The sequence below is a fragment of the Nipponia nippon genome, unplaced genomic scaffold (assembly GCF_047370975.1).
Source record: "Nipponia nippon isolate SJK-2023a ecotype South Korea unplaced genomic scaffold, ASM4737097v1 scaffold_16, whole genome shotgun sequence".
NCBI lineage: Eukaryota > Metazoa > Chordata > Aves > Pelecaniformes > Threskiornithidae > Nipponia > Nipponia nippon.
Window position 1 is genome coordinate 724,336 of NW_028262332.1, and position 14,257 is coordinate 738,592.

Genomic DNA, 14,257 nt, shown 5'->3' on the forward strand with positions numbered 1-14,257 from the left:
AACGAGGTCCGGAGAGGTTCGTCTCATCGCGCGATGAAGCATCGCTCACCGTGGGGGCCGGCGGTGGGAGGCTCTGCAGCGTTCCTGCTTTGCCAGTTTCTGCCCTCCCAGAGCAACCCCCGAAGTGGCAGGATGCTGACACACGGATGAGTCCGCCTGGAGCCCGGGGCGCTCGGGCTGCTCAGCCTCCAGCGCTGGCAGTCCCACGCTCACCGGCTGGGGTGGCCTCACCGGTACCCTCCGCCAGTGGCTGGCGTAGAGGGGCTGCTGGCAAAGCACAAGCCTCGTCAAAGGACACTTTTTAGGGTCCCCACGTGCTGCTCCAGGAGAGCTGGGGGTCTGGTTGCCCACAAGGACATGGCAAGGCAGAAGCCAGGAGCGTTTGCAGCTGAGGTGGCTCATGCACTGGAGGAGTCAATGGTTTGCGGAGCATCGAGGGTGCTGGCACCAGAGGTGGATGAATGTAAGGACGTGCCACTTCCAGGCATTGAACAGGTCACCTGGACACACAGGGACAACGGGAAAACCCCCAGAGCCAGAGCAGCAGCCCAAGGCTGGGAAGGGCAGGACATCCTCTAGGGGCCAGGTACAGCACCCTGCTGCCATGGGGCAGCAGATGCCCCAGGTGGGTGCTGAGGGTCCCTCAGCGGGGATCCCGTGTGCCCCTTTCCGCAGGTCTCCTGCCCAGCCTGGAGATTTGAGGGCTCTGGGAAGGGCTCAAGGGAGAAAACTGTCCTGGCAGCCTCAGGCAGCCTTCCTGCCCCTGAGCAGGGATGGAGAGGGATGGAGGGATGGAGGGATGGAGAGGGATGGAGGGATGGAGAGGGATGGAGGGATGGAGAGGGATGGAGGGATGGAGGGATGGAGGGATGGAGGGATGGAGGGACGGAGAGGGAGGGAGGGATGGAGGGGAGCTTCAGAGCTGGTGGCGCTGATGGATGAGAAGACATATGCTATGGTTCATACTGCCGAGACTGCAGCAGACACACTGAAAGGACCTCCACCCAAGTGTGTCCATGTCCAAGCAAGGCCACTGTCCTGTCACAGCACCAGAGGCGACTCAGGCCAGAGGGACTTCAGCTGCTCAGAAGGAAGGCGCTTGCTTCTGACACTGCCATTGAGAACGGGGGACAATTTTTAAACATCTGCCCATGGCATAGAGGCAGAAAACCTGTTACCGTAGGCCCCGTTTCCTAGCACCAAAGCCCTGCACCAACGTGGGACTCAATACTGGAGCTCATCTTGATGGCCCAGGACAAGGTAATGATGGCCCAAAGATGGGGAGGTTGGCCCAGGACACATAAAACCAGGCTCTGTGTCTGCAACGACTGTATCATCACCCACAAAGTGGGTATTTGGTCCCTCCATGCACCAGTTTTCCAGCACCAGAAGCCCTACAAGCAATTGCCAGCGGACCAGGCCAGATGCCAGTTTAGCAGAACAGGGCTTATCCTCTGCTGTCACCGCCTGGCCCCCAACTGTTGCACCAGAAACATGACAAAAATGACCTGGGGGTAAAAGCAAAGAGGAAATTCCCATTTTAGATAAAGAGGGACTTCAGAGAAACGCATTAACATCTAGAGAGAGCGCAGGGCTGGAAAACCAGGACATGAAACACAATTCCTTCAGGTTATATGCAAAAAATGTAGACAACTGAGGAGGGAAAGGGAAAGAATTGATGGAAAAATGATGGCTAGGGAGGGTGAGATCAGCAGAAGGCATTTTAATCCCATTAGGAGAAATAATCCCCACAGCTGGAGGTGTCAATGCGTGTGCAGGAAGGTGTGCTGGGCCCTGGGAGCCTCCAGCCAAGTGGGAAAATCCCTCTTTTTCTTCTGTCCATCTCTGGAAGAAGCAGCCATCTCCAGGGCAAACCGAGAGAGGAGGAAGGAGGTGATGGAGGTGGCGGGGAGGGAAGTTTTTGCTCAAACTGACCCTTTTTTGGTGCCTTGCACCCACTGACCTGGGAGGCTGAATGGCCACCAGCCGCCGGGGAAGCCCCCCGGCAAGAGCCCACCCTGGGGACAGGGGATTAGAGGGGACAGCAGTGACCGTCCCTGGCTGTGACTCCGTGGGAAGAACAGGACCTGCCAGCCCAGCACCGTGGGGAGGAGAGGGGAGGAGAGGCACGGTGCAGCGATTCCCCAGGGAAATCCCCCCAGACCCCGCGTCTCCACGTAGCCAAAGCCTCGGCAGCAGGAGACGTGGTCCCCAAGGCCTCCGCGCGTAGGGGCTGCAGCGTGCCGGGCACGGCCATCTCTGGCTGGGGCATCGTCAGTGAGGCTTCACTTTGCGACCCCCAAAACCAGACTGGGAGGAGAGAAAAAGTGGGTTTAGGGCCAATCTGCAGGCGCCAGCATCAAAATACTAACCACTGCACTGCAGCACGTCCGTCGCTCCGCAGGTGGAGCAGCGGCCAGGGCTGGGGGATCTCACCAGTGCATCAGCACGGTCTGGCAGATGCTGCTGTGATGCTGATGGTGATGCTCAGCCAGGGAGGAAGCTTTCTCTCCAAGCTCTGCGAAGTCAAGTGCAGGGAAGGAGGGAAAATAACTCCCCCAAACCCCCTGAGAAACACAGACCCTCGTAGCTGCTTCTGGCCAGAGCCAGACTCACACCTCGGCGTATCCTGATGGGAAGGGGCCAGGCTCAGCATCCCCGCCCTGCCAAAACGTGTCCTTACCTTTAAGCACATGCAGGGCCAGGGGTGCGTGCTGCCACGGTGACAGTCGTGGTGCTGCCAGCGTCCGCCTCGACTTTGTTCGTCGGGGTGAAGGAGGTGCCGTTATTTTATGCTTCCACTTGAAAGAAATGGGGCTCCGCAGCAGCAAACGAGGGGTGGCGGGTGGCCCTGGCAGGGCTTTGAGGGAAATGGGGACAGAGGGGTGGGCATAGGGTGGGCACAGGGGTCCTGCTCCCCTCTGCCATCTTCTGATGGACATTGGGACAAAATGGCACACTGTGACCATGGAAAGTGTCACCAGGGATGCCGTACCATGGTGGCAGGGGGTTGTCCCCGCAGCCAGGGCTTGGCAGGGACCGCTGGGGGGAGAAGACGGGTGTAGTGGGCGGACAGCCACCTTTCAGGGTCACTGGTACTAATGCCCAGGCAGGAGCTCATGGAGAGAGGGATGTTTAAAATGGAAAAAGGGTTTTTTTTGCCAAAGGGCTGAGCTGGGAGGTGAGATGTCCCTGGGGAGGAAGGAGCCCCCAGCACCGCATGGCCAGGAGCTCTTGGAGCAGGAAAGCCAGTCTCGCATCGCAGTGTAAGCTGACTGGGTAGGCATTTCGCTGGCCTGTAAATGTCACACTTCAGCCAAGAGCCCCTTGGGCCCTCTTAGCAACAACATCAGGGCCTGGCAGTTAACTGGGATTAGAGGAGGAATTCTGCAAATGCTCCTCAGTTGCAGCGTGGAGAGGTTTAAGCCTGTCCCTGGATCGGGAGGCATTGGACGGCCGTGCCCGGAGCGGCAGGACCAGCGTGGCTGGGCTCCTCGCCTCGCCTGGCCCCCCGTCAGCCCGTGCAGCCTCCTCTGGATGCTGGCTACTCCCACCCGCAACCCCGGTTCCCGGTGATGGTGGGACCACACGCTCCACTGCCACTCCTGAGCGCGCCTCGCAGAGCCCCGGGCGCGGGGGGCGGCCTGACGGACACCCCAGGGGGAGGCGGGCAGGCGGGTGCTGCTGGCAGGCAGCTTTGGCACCAATGGGACCCCCTGCCTGGACCAGTCCGGCTCTGCTGGGGCATCCCCCACTCCGGCGTGGGGTGATGTGGGTGCCAGCGGGCGTCGTGGTGCTCCCAGAGGTTTTCCTGTGGCCACCCAGCAGTGGCCACCCGTTCCCTCTGAGGAATGCCAGGAGAGCAGGACCAGGGGGAGAGGGGACGCTGGGGATGGGTCGTGGCGTGACACGTGTCCCGCAGGCCGGGGAGCGCTCTGGGCACTGGAGATGCTCCCTCTGCCCTGTGCTGCTGCTTCTGGCTCCCCAACACAAGCTACCTGGCAGAGGGGCACCGGGGCGAGGGCGCCGGGGCCGGATGGGTGCCACGGGGTCGGCACTGCCGGGGTGGTGTTTTGGGGAGCTCTGCCACCCTCTCACCATACCCAACCTGGAGGGAGGCAGAAATAAAGCAACACGCCCAGTCCCCAGCCACCTCTGATTTAATGATCTCATGGAGGCCATGTATTTTTGGGCTGTCGTAAACCACCAGTGCAAATGTGACAGTCCCCTCCATGGCGGACCCCGAAATGAAAGCCCCCCCTTCCAGCCTCGCACCACAAACCCACAGCCCAAAATCTGCTGAGGTTCACCGGAGAGCACGTCCCTCCTGTCCCCCTCAGCTCAGCTCATAGACCCTCTGCTCGTCCCCGCTGGCGACAAGAACATCCTGAAACTGGGAGACGACGCGTCCAAAATGGGACCCTTCCCAAAACACCTTCCCGCAGCGGGTGCAGCAGTAGAAGTCCGTGAGCTCGGCTTTGTCCAGCACCCCGGGGGGGATGGCGGCGACCTGCAGAACTGTGCCCCCCACCAATGCCGCGGACGCCCCGGGCTGCTCCGGCCCCTCCAGCCGCTCGCCCTGGGGGGTACAGCTGGGCTGGGCCGCGTCGCAGGCTGGCATGGCGGCATCGCAGCTCTGGCTGGGCTTCTCCTCACACCTCACCAGGCAGCCTGCAGGGAGAGGAGACAGCAGATAAACCATCAGCCACTGGTGTGATGAGTGGGGTCTGTGCTCAGCCATGTGAACGACCCTTGTGAGGGGCCTGTCATCCCTGCGGGGAGCCCCGGCTCTGCCCTGCATCCCACGGAGGAGCATCCCATGAATTTGGGAGAAAGTGGCCACCAGCATCCACCAACTGCCTGCCCTGAGCATGGCACCCGTGCAGCCTCCTGCTCCCCAGCAGCTGCCTGGCACCTCCCGCAGCTCCTCTGCCGTGTCCTGCCTGGGCAGTGGGGTCTGCCACGGGTCTGGGAGCTATTCCAGTCTGGGTAACTGCACCAGTGATGCTGCTGTACTGGGTGCAATGGTTTTGCAGGTTGGGCAAGGCTGCTCTCCGAGGTGGGCTCTGCCCACCCTGGGCTGCGTTACAGGGCAAGAAAACAGCAAGGGAAGCCCTTACTGCTGCTTTAATTAAAAAACCACCATTAATAGCTGTCTGCACTGCTCATGACACCCACAACGGTCCTGGCCTGCCCGAGGACACCGGGCGTTGGCATATGCGTGACATCCACCTCCCATCACAAAACCCAGGCAAGGGGCACAGCGGGGCGCGATGTGGGGCCATGTCCCGTGAGCCGTCCCCGCACGCCCCGAGCCCTGGCCCCACCGGGCAGGCGGCTCGCTGCCATCGCAAACAAAGTGCCACAAACCCCACGGCATTTTTGGCAGCTCGGTGCAGGCTCTCCCCGCCCGCGGCCGGGGCACGGCAGGTCGCCGGATCCGGGTGGCGGAAGCTGAGGGCTGAGCTGCCTCCCATCCATCAGGACACCTGGCAGCCGGGGACGCTGGCTGCGGTTATTGCTGTGGGATGACTCATTTTTGGCAGGGGGGGACTTGTCCTGCCCAGGCATCAATTAAGACAACAAAAGGCATCCTGCATCGCTCCGGCGGCACCTCTGGGATGTCCAGCCTGCCCCTTTCGAGGATCAGAGGGAGCCTGGTCAGGAGCCAGCTGTGACAGAGAGGGACACCAGCATTCCCAGCTGGCTCTTCCCTGCATCCCAGTGCTGTGAGGACCTGGGACATGCTGGTGATTATTGTGGGGGAAAGCAAGGCTGAGGGACGGCCCTGGAATGGCCACCCTGTCCCAGCAGAGCCACCGCACGGCTGTCCGGCAGGGCCTGGACCCGCCACCGCACGAGCAGAAAGAGCCACAGCCTGGGAGAGGTGCGGGAGGCTTGGCTCACACCAGCCCCTGGTTCGGGGGTCTCCCCAGAGCCCCCCAGGACCTTCCGCACCTCCCCAGGGGAGATGACCAGCCCAAGCTGGTGGGGCATGGACACTCCCCATTCCCAGCAGACAAACAGCCACACTCAGGGTCAAGGCTGTCACTGGAGATGTTCTCAGGGTGGTTTTGCAGAGCAGCCCTGGACCACCACGCCTCCCAGCAGCGGCACAGGTTTGGGGGCCGCTGCCACAACACAAGGGGAAGCAGCCCCAAGCCCAGTCCCAGCCACTGGCCAAGAGCTGGGCTCACCATCGCTGTGCCCTGGGCAAGTGCCCCGCAGCCCCACTCGTGCATGTGCCTTTCCTTCATCTTCTTCATCTCCTTGGGACACAACATGCATTCTCGGAGAAAAAACAGTGACCTCAATTTCCCATTTTCTCCAATTTTTGGCATGCGGTGAAGCACCCAGGCTGCTCTCAGGAGAACCCTGAGCCAGCTGGAGTGGGGACGTGGAGGAAAAGCCCCGTTCCCGCGGGTTTCTCTGGGACAGAGCCCGTCACAGGTGGCAGATCCCTGTGGCAGGAGGCAGGGACTCTGCCCTCGCCCCGTCCCTGCCTCCCTCCACCCTGTGCTACACGGTGGCACGGGGTGGCCTCAGCCTGGGCATGCAGGGACCGGCTCGCCGAGGAGGTCAAGCTGCGGGCTGCACCTCCAAGCACACGAACCACAGACTCCCTGCCAAACCCTGGGCCATCACTTGTTTTTCTTCAGTTTATAACACACGGACACAAATCTGCCTTTCTTCCCCTTTTCTATTCATCGTGCCTGCTCTCGAGCACCGATCTCTGCATCTGCCTCCAGGACCCCGACGGGAGGGACATCTACCTTCGCTGGAACTTGTAGATCCAACCATAATTAAAACGACAGTGCCAGCAGCCAGCACCAATGGCCAACATCTTTCCCCTCCGTGGAGCCTAAAAAATGCCCCGGCCCGACCTTGCAGGCAGGGCACAGCCCCCTGCTCCTGCAGCAATGCCGGGCAGTTTGCTCTCCCTTCCGACGCGCTCCATCAGCTGCCGTGCTGCTGGGGGGCAAAGCCAACTGCAGACCCCCTCCTTCTCTGCATGGGGCGGGGGTGAAACCCTCAGCTCCCCCAAACACCCCAATCCCACCCCCCTGGGCTCGTGAGAAAACGGCAGGCAGGGAGGAAAAGTTCATCCCTTAAAAGCCCGGGGAGAGAAAGGCCGTGATGGTCACCCAGCAGTTTTGCCTTTCGCTTGCACCAGCCCCCTCCTAATTGTGGCTCTTCAAAGGGTTGAAAATGCTACATCACTTCAAAGTGACCATTTTTGAATGGGAGCTTGTAAAACCCCTTCTCCCCCTCCCACCAAATTCTTTCCAGGGCTTTTGAAGATGCCTGCGCTCCCCTCGCCGCCACGGTGAAAGGGCCACTGGGCGCCAGGCACAGGGTGCCAGCCGGGCACGCAGCGAAAACTGTGCTGGGAAAAGGTCAGATCCCCTAGGAAAAAAGGGGTTTCCTGGGGGAAAGGGGGGGATTTTTTGAAGCAGGTTTTTTTTTTTCTCCCCCTTGAGACGGGCAGAGCCCTCCCCGGCGGAGCCGCAGCTCCCGCGGGGCTGCAGCCCAGCTCGCCTGGATGCGGTGCGGAGACGGAGCAAAAAGCCCGTGTGGGGTGTGTGGGGCCGAGGGGAGCCGAGCGCGTCCTTCCAACGTGCCGGGAGCTTTTCAGATCTACGGCTTCCAGAGCTCTGCGATGGTTCACACCAAAGGCTGAATTCCCACCGCATCTCTGCGGAGGAGAAATGAAAGCGATTCCTTACCAAATCAATTTGAAACACCTCTTGGGAACTAATAATCCCATTATAAAACATCTTGAAAATAAAAAGCCCTTTTGCCTCTCGCTCACCTCTCCCCCTCTTGCCTGGGTCACCCTGGGGATGGCAGAGCCCGGCGGGGGGCTGAGCCCTGCAGCCCCCGGGCACCTGGGGTTGAGCACCCACACGTTAGTGCCGCAGAGCTCCACGGGCAGCAAGGATCGGCCCCGTCCCCCGGCGCCGTCCCCGACCCAGCAGCCCTGCTCAGCACAGAGCCCTCTCCTCCTGCTCTCCCCACGAACTGCGGCTGTACCCTGCCCTCGCACGTGCTGCCCACCGCATCTCCAGCTCCTGCCCACCGCATCTCCAGCTCCTGCCCACCGCATCTCCAGTTCCTGCCCACCGCATCTCCAGCTCCTGCCCATCACATCTCCAGCTCCTGCCCACCCCTGCTCCCCCGTGGGAATTAATACCCCATGGGAACAGCACAAACCGCTGCTGTTCCCACCCATGGACACGTCTCACCTCCCAGTGAGCGCTGCCGTGCCCAGGGGAAAGGGGATGCTGCAGGACCCCAATTCTGCTTATTTCTGCATCAGGTTCCTCCCTGGGCTGAGGAAGGCCACCCGCAGTGCCAGGACCCCACCTCTGGAGCCCAGGAGACATCCCTGTCACCCCTGCAGCAGCCCTGCTTTGTGCCCAAGCCACTGCCGCGCACCCCAGAGCTCTGTGAGGTGGGGTGCAGCAGGAGCCCTGTCAGCCTGGGAGGGATCCCCTTCCTTCAGCCCCTGGCCACCAGCATGGAGACGGTGGGGAAGACCCACGGCAAAGCTACATCTCATGCCCTGGGGCACTGGATGGTTCCTGGTGCTCAAAAACCAAGAGTACCTTCACCGGGGGGACACAGAGGCAGCGGTGTGCACCCCAAGGGCACGGCAGCAGCTGGGGACCCCACGGCCTCAGGTGATTGCTTGGGTGACAGAGCCCTGGAAGGGAACTACTGCAACGGGGGGGGCTGTGGTGGGCAAAGCGACTTGTCCCAAAGGCCCCAGGGAAGGCAGGGACGGGCCAGGGGCTCTGCATGCCCCACTGCGAGGTCCTGCTTGTGCATGGGGGGCTGAGGCCAGGGGGAGGGACAGGGGGCATGGCGTGGGCTGCCTGCAGTGGGCAGGGGGACATGGACCCTCCTCTGCCCACCAAGAGGCCCTTAGCAGGGCGGGGGTCATATTGAAAGGCCACCGTGACAGTGACACCGGTGACCTGTAGTCCCTACAGCCTATTCTGTCGGCTGCAATGCAGGAGTCCTGGGTCAGCGTTTACTGGGACCCCCCACGGTGCGACGGGGGGCATGAGAGCATGAGAGGGCCTGGGAAGCTGGGACAGAGCAGGATCAGGGCAATCCTCATTTGAACCCGTGCCCATTCCCCTTTCCCAGACCACACGGCCCTGATTTGGCTGGAAACAACCCGTCTCCACACACGTGAGACCTGGGCAGCCTCAGGGTTTCAGTGTCGGGGCACTATGGGGTAACCCAAACTCCCCGGGGGGAGCCGGGTACTTCTGCACAAAATCCGCCCCCCCAGGCCCCGTTTCTAGCCCAGGTCCCTCTGTGTCACCCCAGCTAAGACCAAGGCCTTGGGGCGAGGAGCTGGGTGCTTGTCCCAGCTGGCTCAGGCGGGGACCTGGCGCTCGCCCCGCGGCTCCGCAGCGGGAACCGCAGCCTCCTGCCGCCTCCCGAGAGGCGCTCGGGTCTGGCAGAGCTTGTGCAAGCTGAGAGCCCTGCTCCCAGCCCGGCAGCCGCACCCAGCTGTCATCGCAACCACACACACGGGAGACTCGGCCGTAATTAGGCAATTAAGGCTGAGGTGTTTTGGAGAAAGCGCACATCGTAAAGGCTTTGCACAAGGCTGAAAGCAGACCTGGGAGCATTCTTGGAGTACAAAGGTGCATGGGAAACCTTGCCGAGGTGAGAGATCGAACCCGATAAGAGGAGTTATGAGCCTGAGAAACACACTGGATTGCAGGGCACTGAAGATGCCTGGTTATCTTTTCCTCCTTGATAAGGCAGATAAGCAAAGGACAAAGGACCCGGGATTGTGCAACCTGGGCTGCAGCAGCCTGGCCATGATCTTAAGATGTTCCCAGGGTGGAGGAGGGAGGATGAGCTCAAGGCAAGAGGCACCTTCAGTTGCTATCATCTCCCTGTGCCGCTGTGGGAGCAAACCCGGCCGGCTCCCGCGCCCGGCGCCGGGCAGGAGCACCAAACGGTCCCTGGCTCCTTCCCGGGGAGCATTTGGCACAAGACCGCTGTCAGCGGGTACACGCAGAGCTCTGCAAACCCACAGCCGTGAAAATGTCACCGGCTTCCTAGCCTGGCAGTGATTTTTCATATGAGCAAACAAAATTCTTCTGAGAAGGGGGAGCTGGCAGACCACGACCCAGCACACCCGGGGTTTGTTTCTGGCTGGTCTCACCACCGCAGCCCCCCGTCCCAGCCCTGCGCTGCAGCTCCTCGGTCCCCATCCCTGCCCAGCTCAGGGACAGACTGAGCATGGTGCTGTTACCCCGCTGCGCCCCAGAGGTGCCTGGTCTGAGGGTGAAGGGGACTGGGGAGCCCCTGGGTGCAGCCCCTTGGGGACCCATCCCCTTCCCTGCAGAAACGTGCAGAGCAGCCTGAGACATTCGGGGTGCCTTGGCCTCTCCCGCACACCGCGTCCGGTGCTGACACGGTGAGGATGCACGGGCTGCTCCCTGGGTGCGAGAGGCCTCCTGGGGCAGCACAGGGATCGCCCACCCTTCCCACGTGGCGGTAAGATGGGTACAATGCTCATGGCAAGGCCAAACACTGTACATCAAGGAAGCATGGCAGGAAAATACTGCATCCAGCCTCAAGGCTTTGGACACGCAGTGGCCCCTTCCCGCTGTGTATCGGAGCCCCTGGCTAAGGGAAGCGGGTCCCACCAGCCCATGCCCTCAGCCATCCCGGTGCGGCAGCCATGGAGGAGGGACCCGGCACCGTACTGGCATCACCCCAGCTCGGAGCCACAGCACAGCCTTCCCCGCGCTGCGGTCTTGCAGCTCTTCCTTCTGCCTCCGCCGGCTTTCACCCGGGCTCTGCCGCAGAGCCCAGGGCCAGGAGGGGAAAGAAAAACCCTGAGTCACTGCTGGGGCTGGCGGGGGCAAGGTCGGTGCCCCAGTCGGGCTGCTCAGAGCCCCGCCAGCCCCACGCCATCCTGCTGCCCAGCGAGGGGACATCCTAGCTGTGCCTCCAGCCACCCGCAAGGCTGCCTGCGGCTTATCCTGCACCTGTGGGATGCGACACTGGAGGAGAACATGGGTAGCGCAGATCTCGCTGGTCCTGAGTACCAGCTTTGGCTGGTCAGGGAGGATGCTCACCCAGCTTGGGGCTCCCCAGGGTGCTGCATGGGGCTCCCCGAGCACCCCCGGCCGCTGCGCCTGCTCCTCCACCTCTGCAGCCCAGAGCGGAGGCTCCGGCATGCCTGGTTAGCAGCACAGCCCAAAGGAAAGCAGGACTAGTTGTTTTCATGTTTTGCAAAAGTTTCCAATGGCAAGGGGTGATTTTATGATTAAAGCAGCCTTTTCTGTTTGGTGAATCCTAACCAGATCGAATGTGCTCCATCCTCGCCTTTCCCAGGGACCAGATTTCATCTGGCAGAGCATCCCCGGAGCCCCGGGGCCCCATGCCAGCTGGTTTTACCACACTGAGTAAGCAAGAAGCTTCCCCCGGCCAGACGAGAGCCTGTGACACATCCCATCCCCCTGGGTCATTTGGGAGCCCGCACGCTGCCAATGGCCTCCAGCGAGATCGCGTCTTGCCTGTGCCACACGGTGACCGCAGCACCGCTGCTGCTTTCTGCCCCATCCCCTGCCAGCTCCAGGCACCCGAGCTGCTCAGAGCATCCCACCGGGCATCACGGGGCAAAGCTGTCCAGGCTTGAAACTCTTTCCAGCACTTCCATCAAAGCCCTCGTGCAGGGCAAATGCGGCTGTGTCAGGGAAAATGTTCCCTAAAACCTGGGAAAGTCCCTAGGTCCAAGTTGGAGTGAGCTATTACAGGATGAATAATTTGCCTTTCATCACTTGGAAGCCCTACCATAAAAATCCGGGAGCCAAATGGAGCGGCACTGGCCCAAGTTTTGCAGGCAAAACGTGAGCAGCCCCGGGCTGTCTGCAGCCGGACCCCAGGACGCGGGAGCACCCAGGCAGCCGCGGGCTTACGCGGAGGGCTGGATCCGTCCCCATCCGCAGCTGAGGGGTGCCCCAGCATCTATGGCTCCCACTGCACCTGCCTGCTGCTCCCCGGAGAGGCGAAGCCCCCCTGGGAGGAGGCTCCCCCCTTGCCTGGGAAGCTGGAGGGGAAGGGGCATTTTCTTGCCAAGCGGCAGTGCCCGGCCACGGTCCTGGGGTTAATCCATGCCCGGTGGCATGAATGAGATGACACGGCCCAGGCTGGAGTCACGGAGCAGGGGCTGGTCCTGGCATGGGCGAGCAGCTGGGGGCTGTGGGTGCTGAGCTCCCCACGCTGTGTGCTGGACCACGGCTGAGGGCAGAGCAGGTCCCAGCCACCAGCCCCCTCCAGAAGGAAAATGCAAAGGAAATCGGGGAACAACTGAGATTTTCCGTATGAACCCACTTCTCTGGCTGCCCAGCCTGTCCCACTGTCCCCACCGTCCCCACCAAGCAATGGCAGGACACTGTCATCACACCCTTCCCCTCTTCCTCTTCCACAAAACTTCACCTAAAGTGGGACATTTTGGGGACAACCTAGTTGAGCTTACGCTGATGCTCGCAATTCCAGCAGCCCCCGGCAGAATCTAAAGAGAAATGGAAACCCCAGGGGTCCTCCCTCTGGGTCGGGTGCCACCTGCCCAGCTGTGCCCGCCTGCCCAGGAGCCACAGCGTCCATCTGATGTCTCTGCTGCAGTAAAACACCAACCCCCCCGAGGATGTGGTGGCACCTTTGGTCCCTGACCGCGCTGTGTCGGAGGATGCTCCCCATCAGAGGATGCTCCCCAACAAGGCCATGCCTGACGTGGCCCGGCGCAGGGCTCCCAGCTGGCCCAGCAGACAGGGGTCCTTCCCCGTGAGACCCCTCCCGGGACACAGGGCACCCAGCCAGAGGCTGCGCGGCACGATGGGGACACAGGCTGCTGCAGACATGGTGTACGGGGTAGAGCAAGGGGGTCCCTGAAGAGCCTGCGTGGAGACGCAACGGTGCCATGTGAGAGCCCCCCGGCTCCATCACCCCCATCCCGAAGGGGGAAGGGGAAACCGCTCACACGGCTGAAGGCAAACCACAGCCTTTCTATTTCCCATACTCTAAAACTGGCTGAACAGGCCCGGCTGGTCGCTGGGTACACACACAGCCAGTGCCCTCACCAGAGAAACCGCTGGGGAGGATGCCCCGGCCTTTCGGGACGCGTAGCGCTCCCAGGCTGCCAGCACCATGGGAAAAGCCGCCCCACCATGTCCCTCGTCCCCAGAGCCACACATGCAGCTCCCAGCAAAGCCACAGCCGGCCGGGAGTGCCCGGCAGCCGCCGCTTCGCACTGCTCTCCCCTGTCAAGCAGATGGGGAAACTGAGGCATGGCAAGTGATGCATGCGAGGGCTGGCGGCAGAGACCAGGCTGGGTAGGAGCAGCGAGAGGGGCATGTTTCCAGCCTGGTGTGGCTGCGGCGGGTATTGCCCAGCACCAAAACGCGTGGGGACCAACGCAGCTCAGCAGGGCATGGCGGAGCCTCTCCCCTCGGAGCCTGCCGGAGCCTCGCCGCGCCGGCGGCCCTGCCTCACCCCTCCTGCAGCCTGAGTTTAAGAGGCACCGCGCAGGTGAGAAAGGCACCATCAGCAGCACCGGCCGGGAGGCATTTCGCAGCCCAAGCTGAGGTTTCCAAGTCAGGCGGCAATGGCCTTAGGCTGCCACTTGAGCCACTGCTGGCTTGTCCCCAAACCACCCCAGGCTGGGCAATCCCATGCACGACCCAGTGCCTCGCAGGGCAGCACGGGGCAGCCTGGGGAGAGGGCCAGGAGCTGTGCGCGGCGTGCACAAGCTCAACCAGGCACGAAGCAAGTTTGGAAGAGCTCTGCGGGTCTGCACCCAGCAGCAGGTTGGTGGCAGGGGATCCCATTCCCTCTCTGAGAGACCCCCCAGCCCGGGTGGGACGGTCCTGCTCTGTCCAGGGCAGCGAGTCCCAGGCGGGAGCACGGGGGGGGACCCGGGTCAGAGCATCACTCCCAGCCTTCGGTGCCCACCCGCTTACCTGCGCCGCCGGCCCCCGGTGCCTGCCTGCTGCCCTCCACCAGCTGCCTCATCCTCTCCCTCGAGACCTTCAGGTACTTGTCGCAGTTGCACACCTGGAAGAAGTGAGAGGGGCAGGTCGGTGAGATGGTGGCCATGCTCCCCGGGCACCTCCTGCCTGCCCAGAGCACCCAGCCCCGCACTGGGCACCCCGGCAGAGGCTGGGCAGCCCCCCATCGCATGCATCATGGCAGAGGGAAACTGAGGCAAGGCCTCTCC

At 62.2% G+C, this 14,257-nt stretch overlaps 1 protein-coding gene across 2 annotated transcripts in view; it reads right to left on the reverse strand.

Moving 5' to 3' along the window:
* Positions 1 to 4,238: 4,238 nt before the first annotated feature.
* EXD3 (exonuclease 3'-5' domain containing 3) overlaps positions 4,239 to 14,257 on the reverse strand; it is a 301,259-nt gene continuing 291,240 nt past the window's right edge. For both annotated transcript variants that reach the window (XM_087753517.1, XM_087753502.1), the window contains exons 21-22: positions 14,001 to 14,094; positions 4,239 to 4,671 (exon numbers count right to left, since the gene is read on the reverse strand). In XM_087753517.1, the coding sequence (XP_087609643.1) occupies positions 4,337 to 4,671; positions 14,001 to 14,094 (429 nt within the window). In that variant the 3' untranslated portion in view covers positions 4,239 to 4,336. The remainder of the gene's footprint in view (positions 4,672 to 14,000; positions 14,095 to 14,257) is intronic.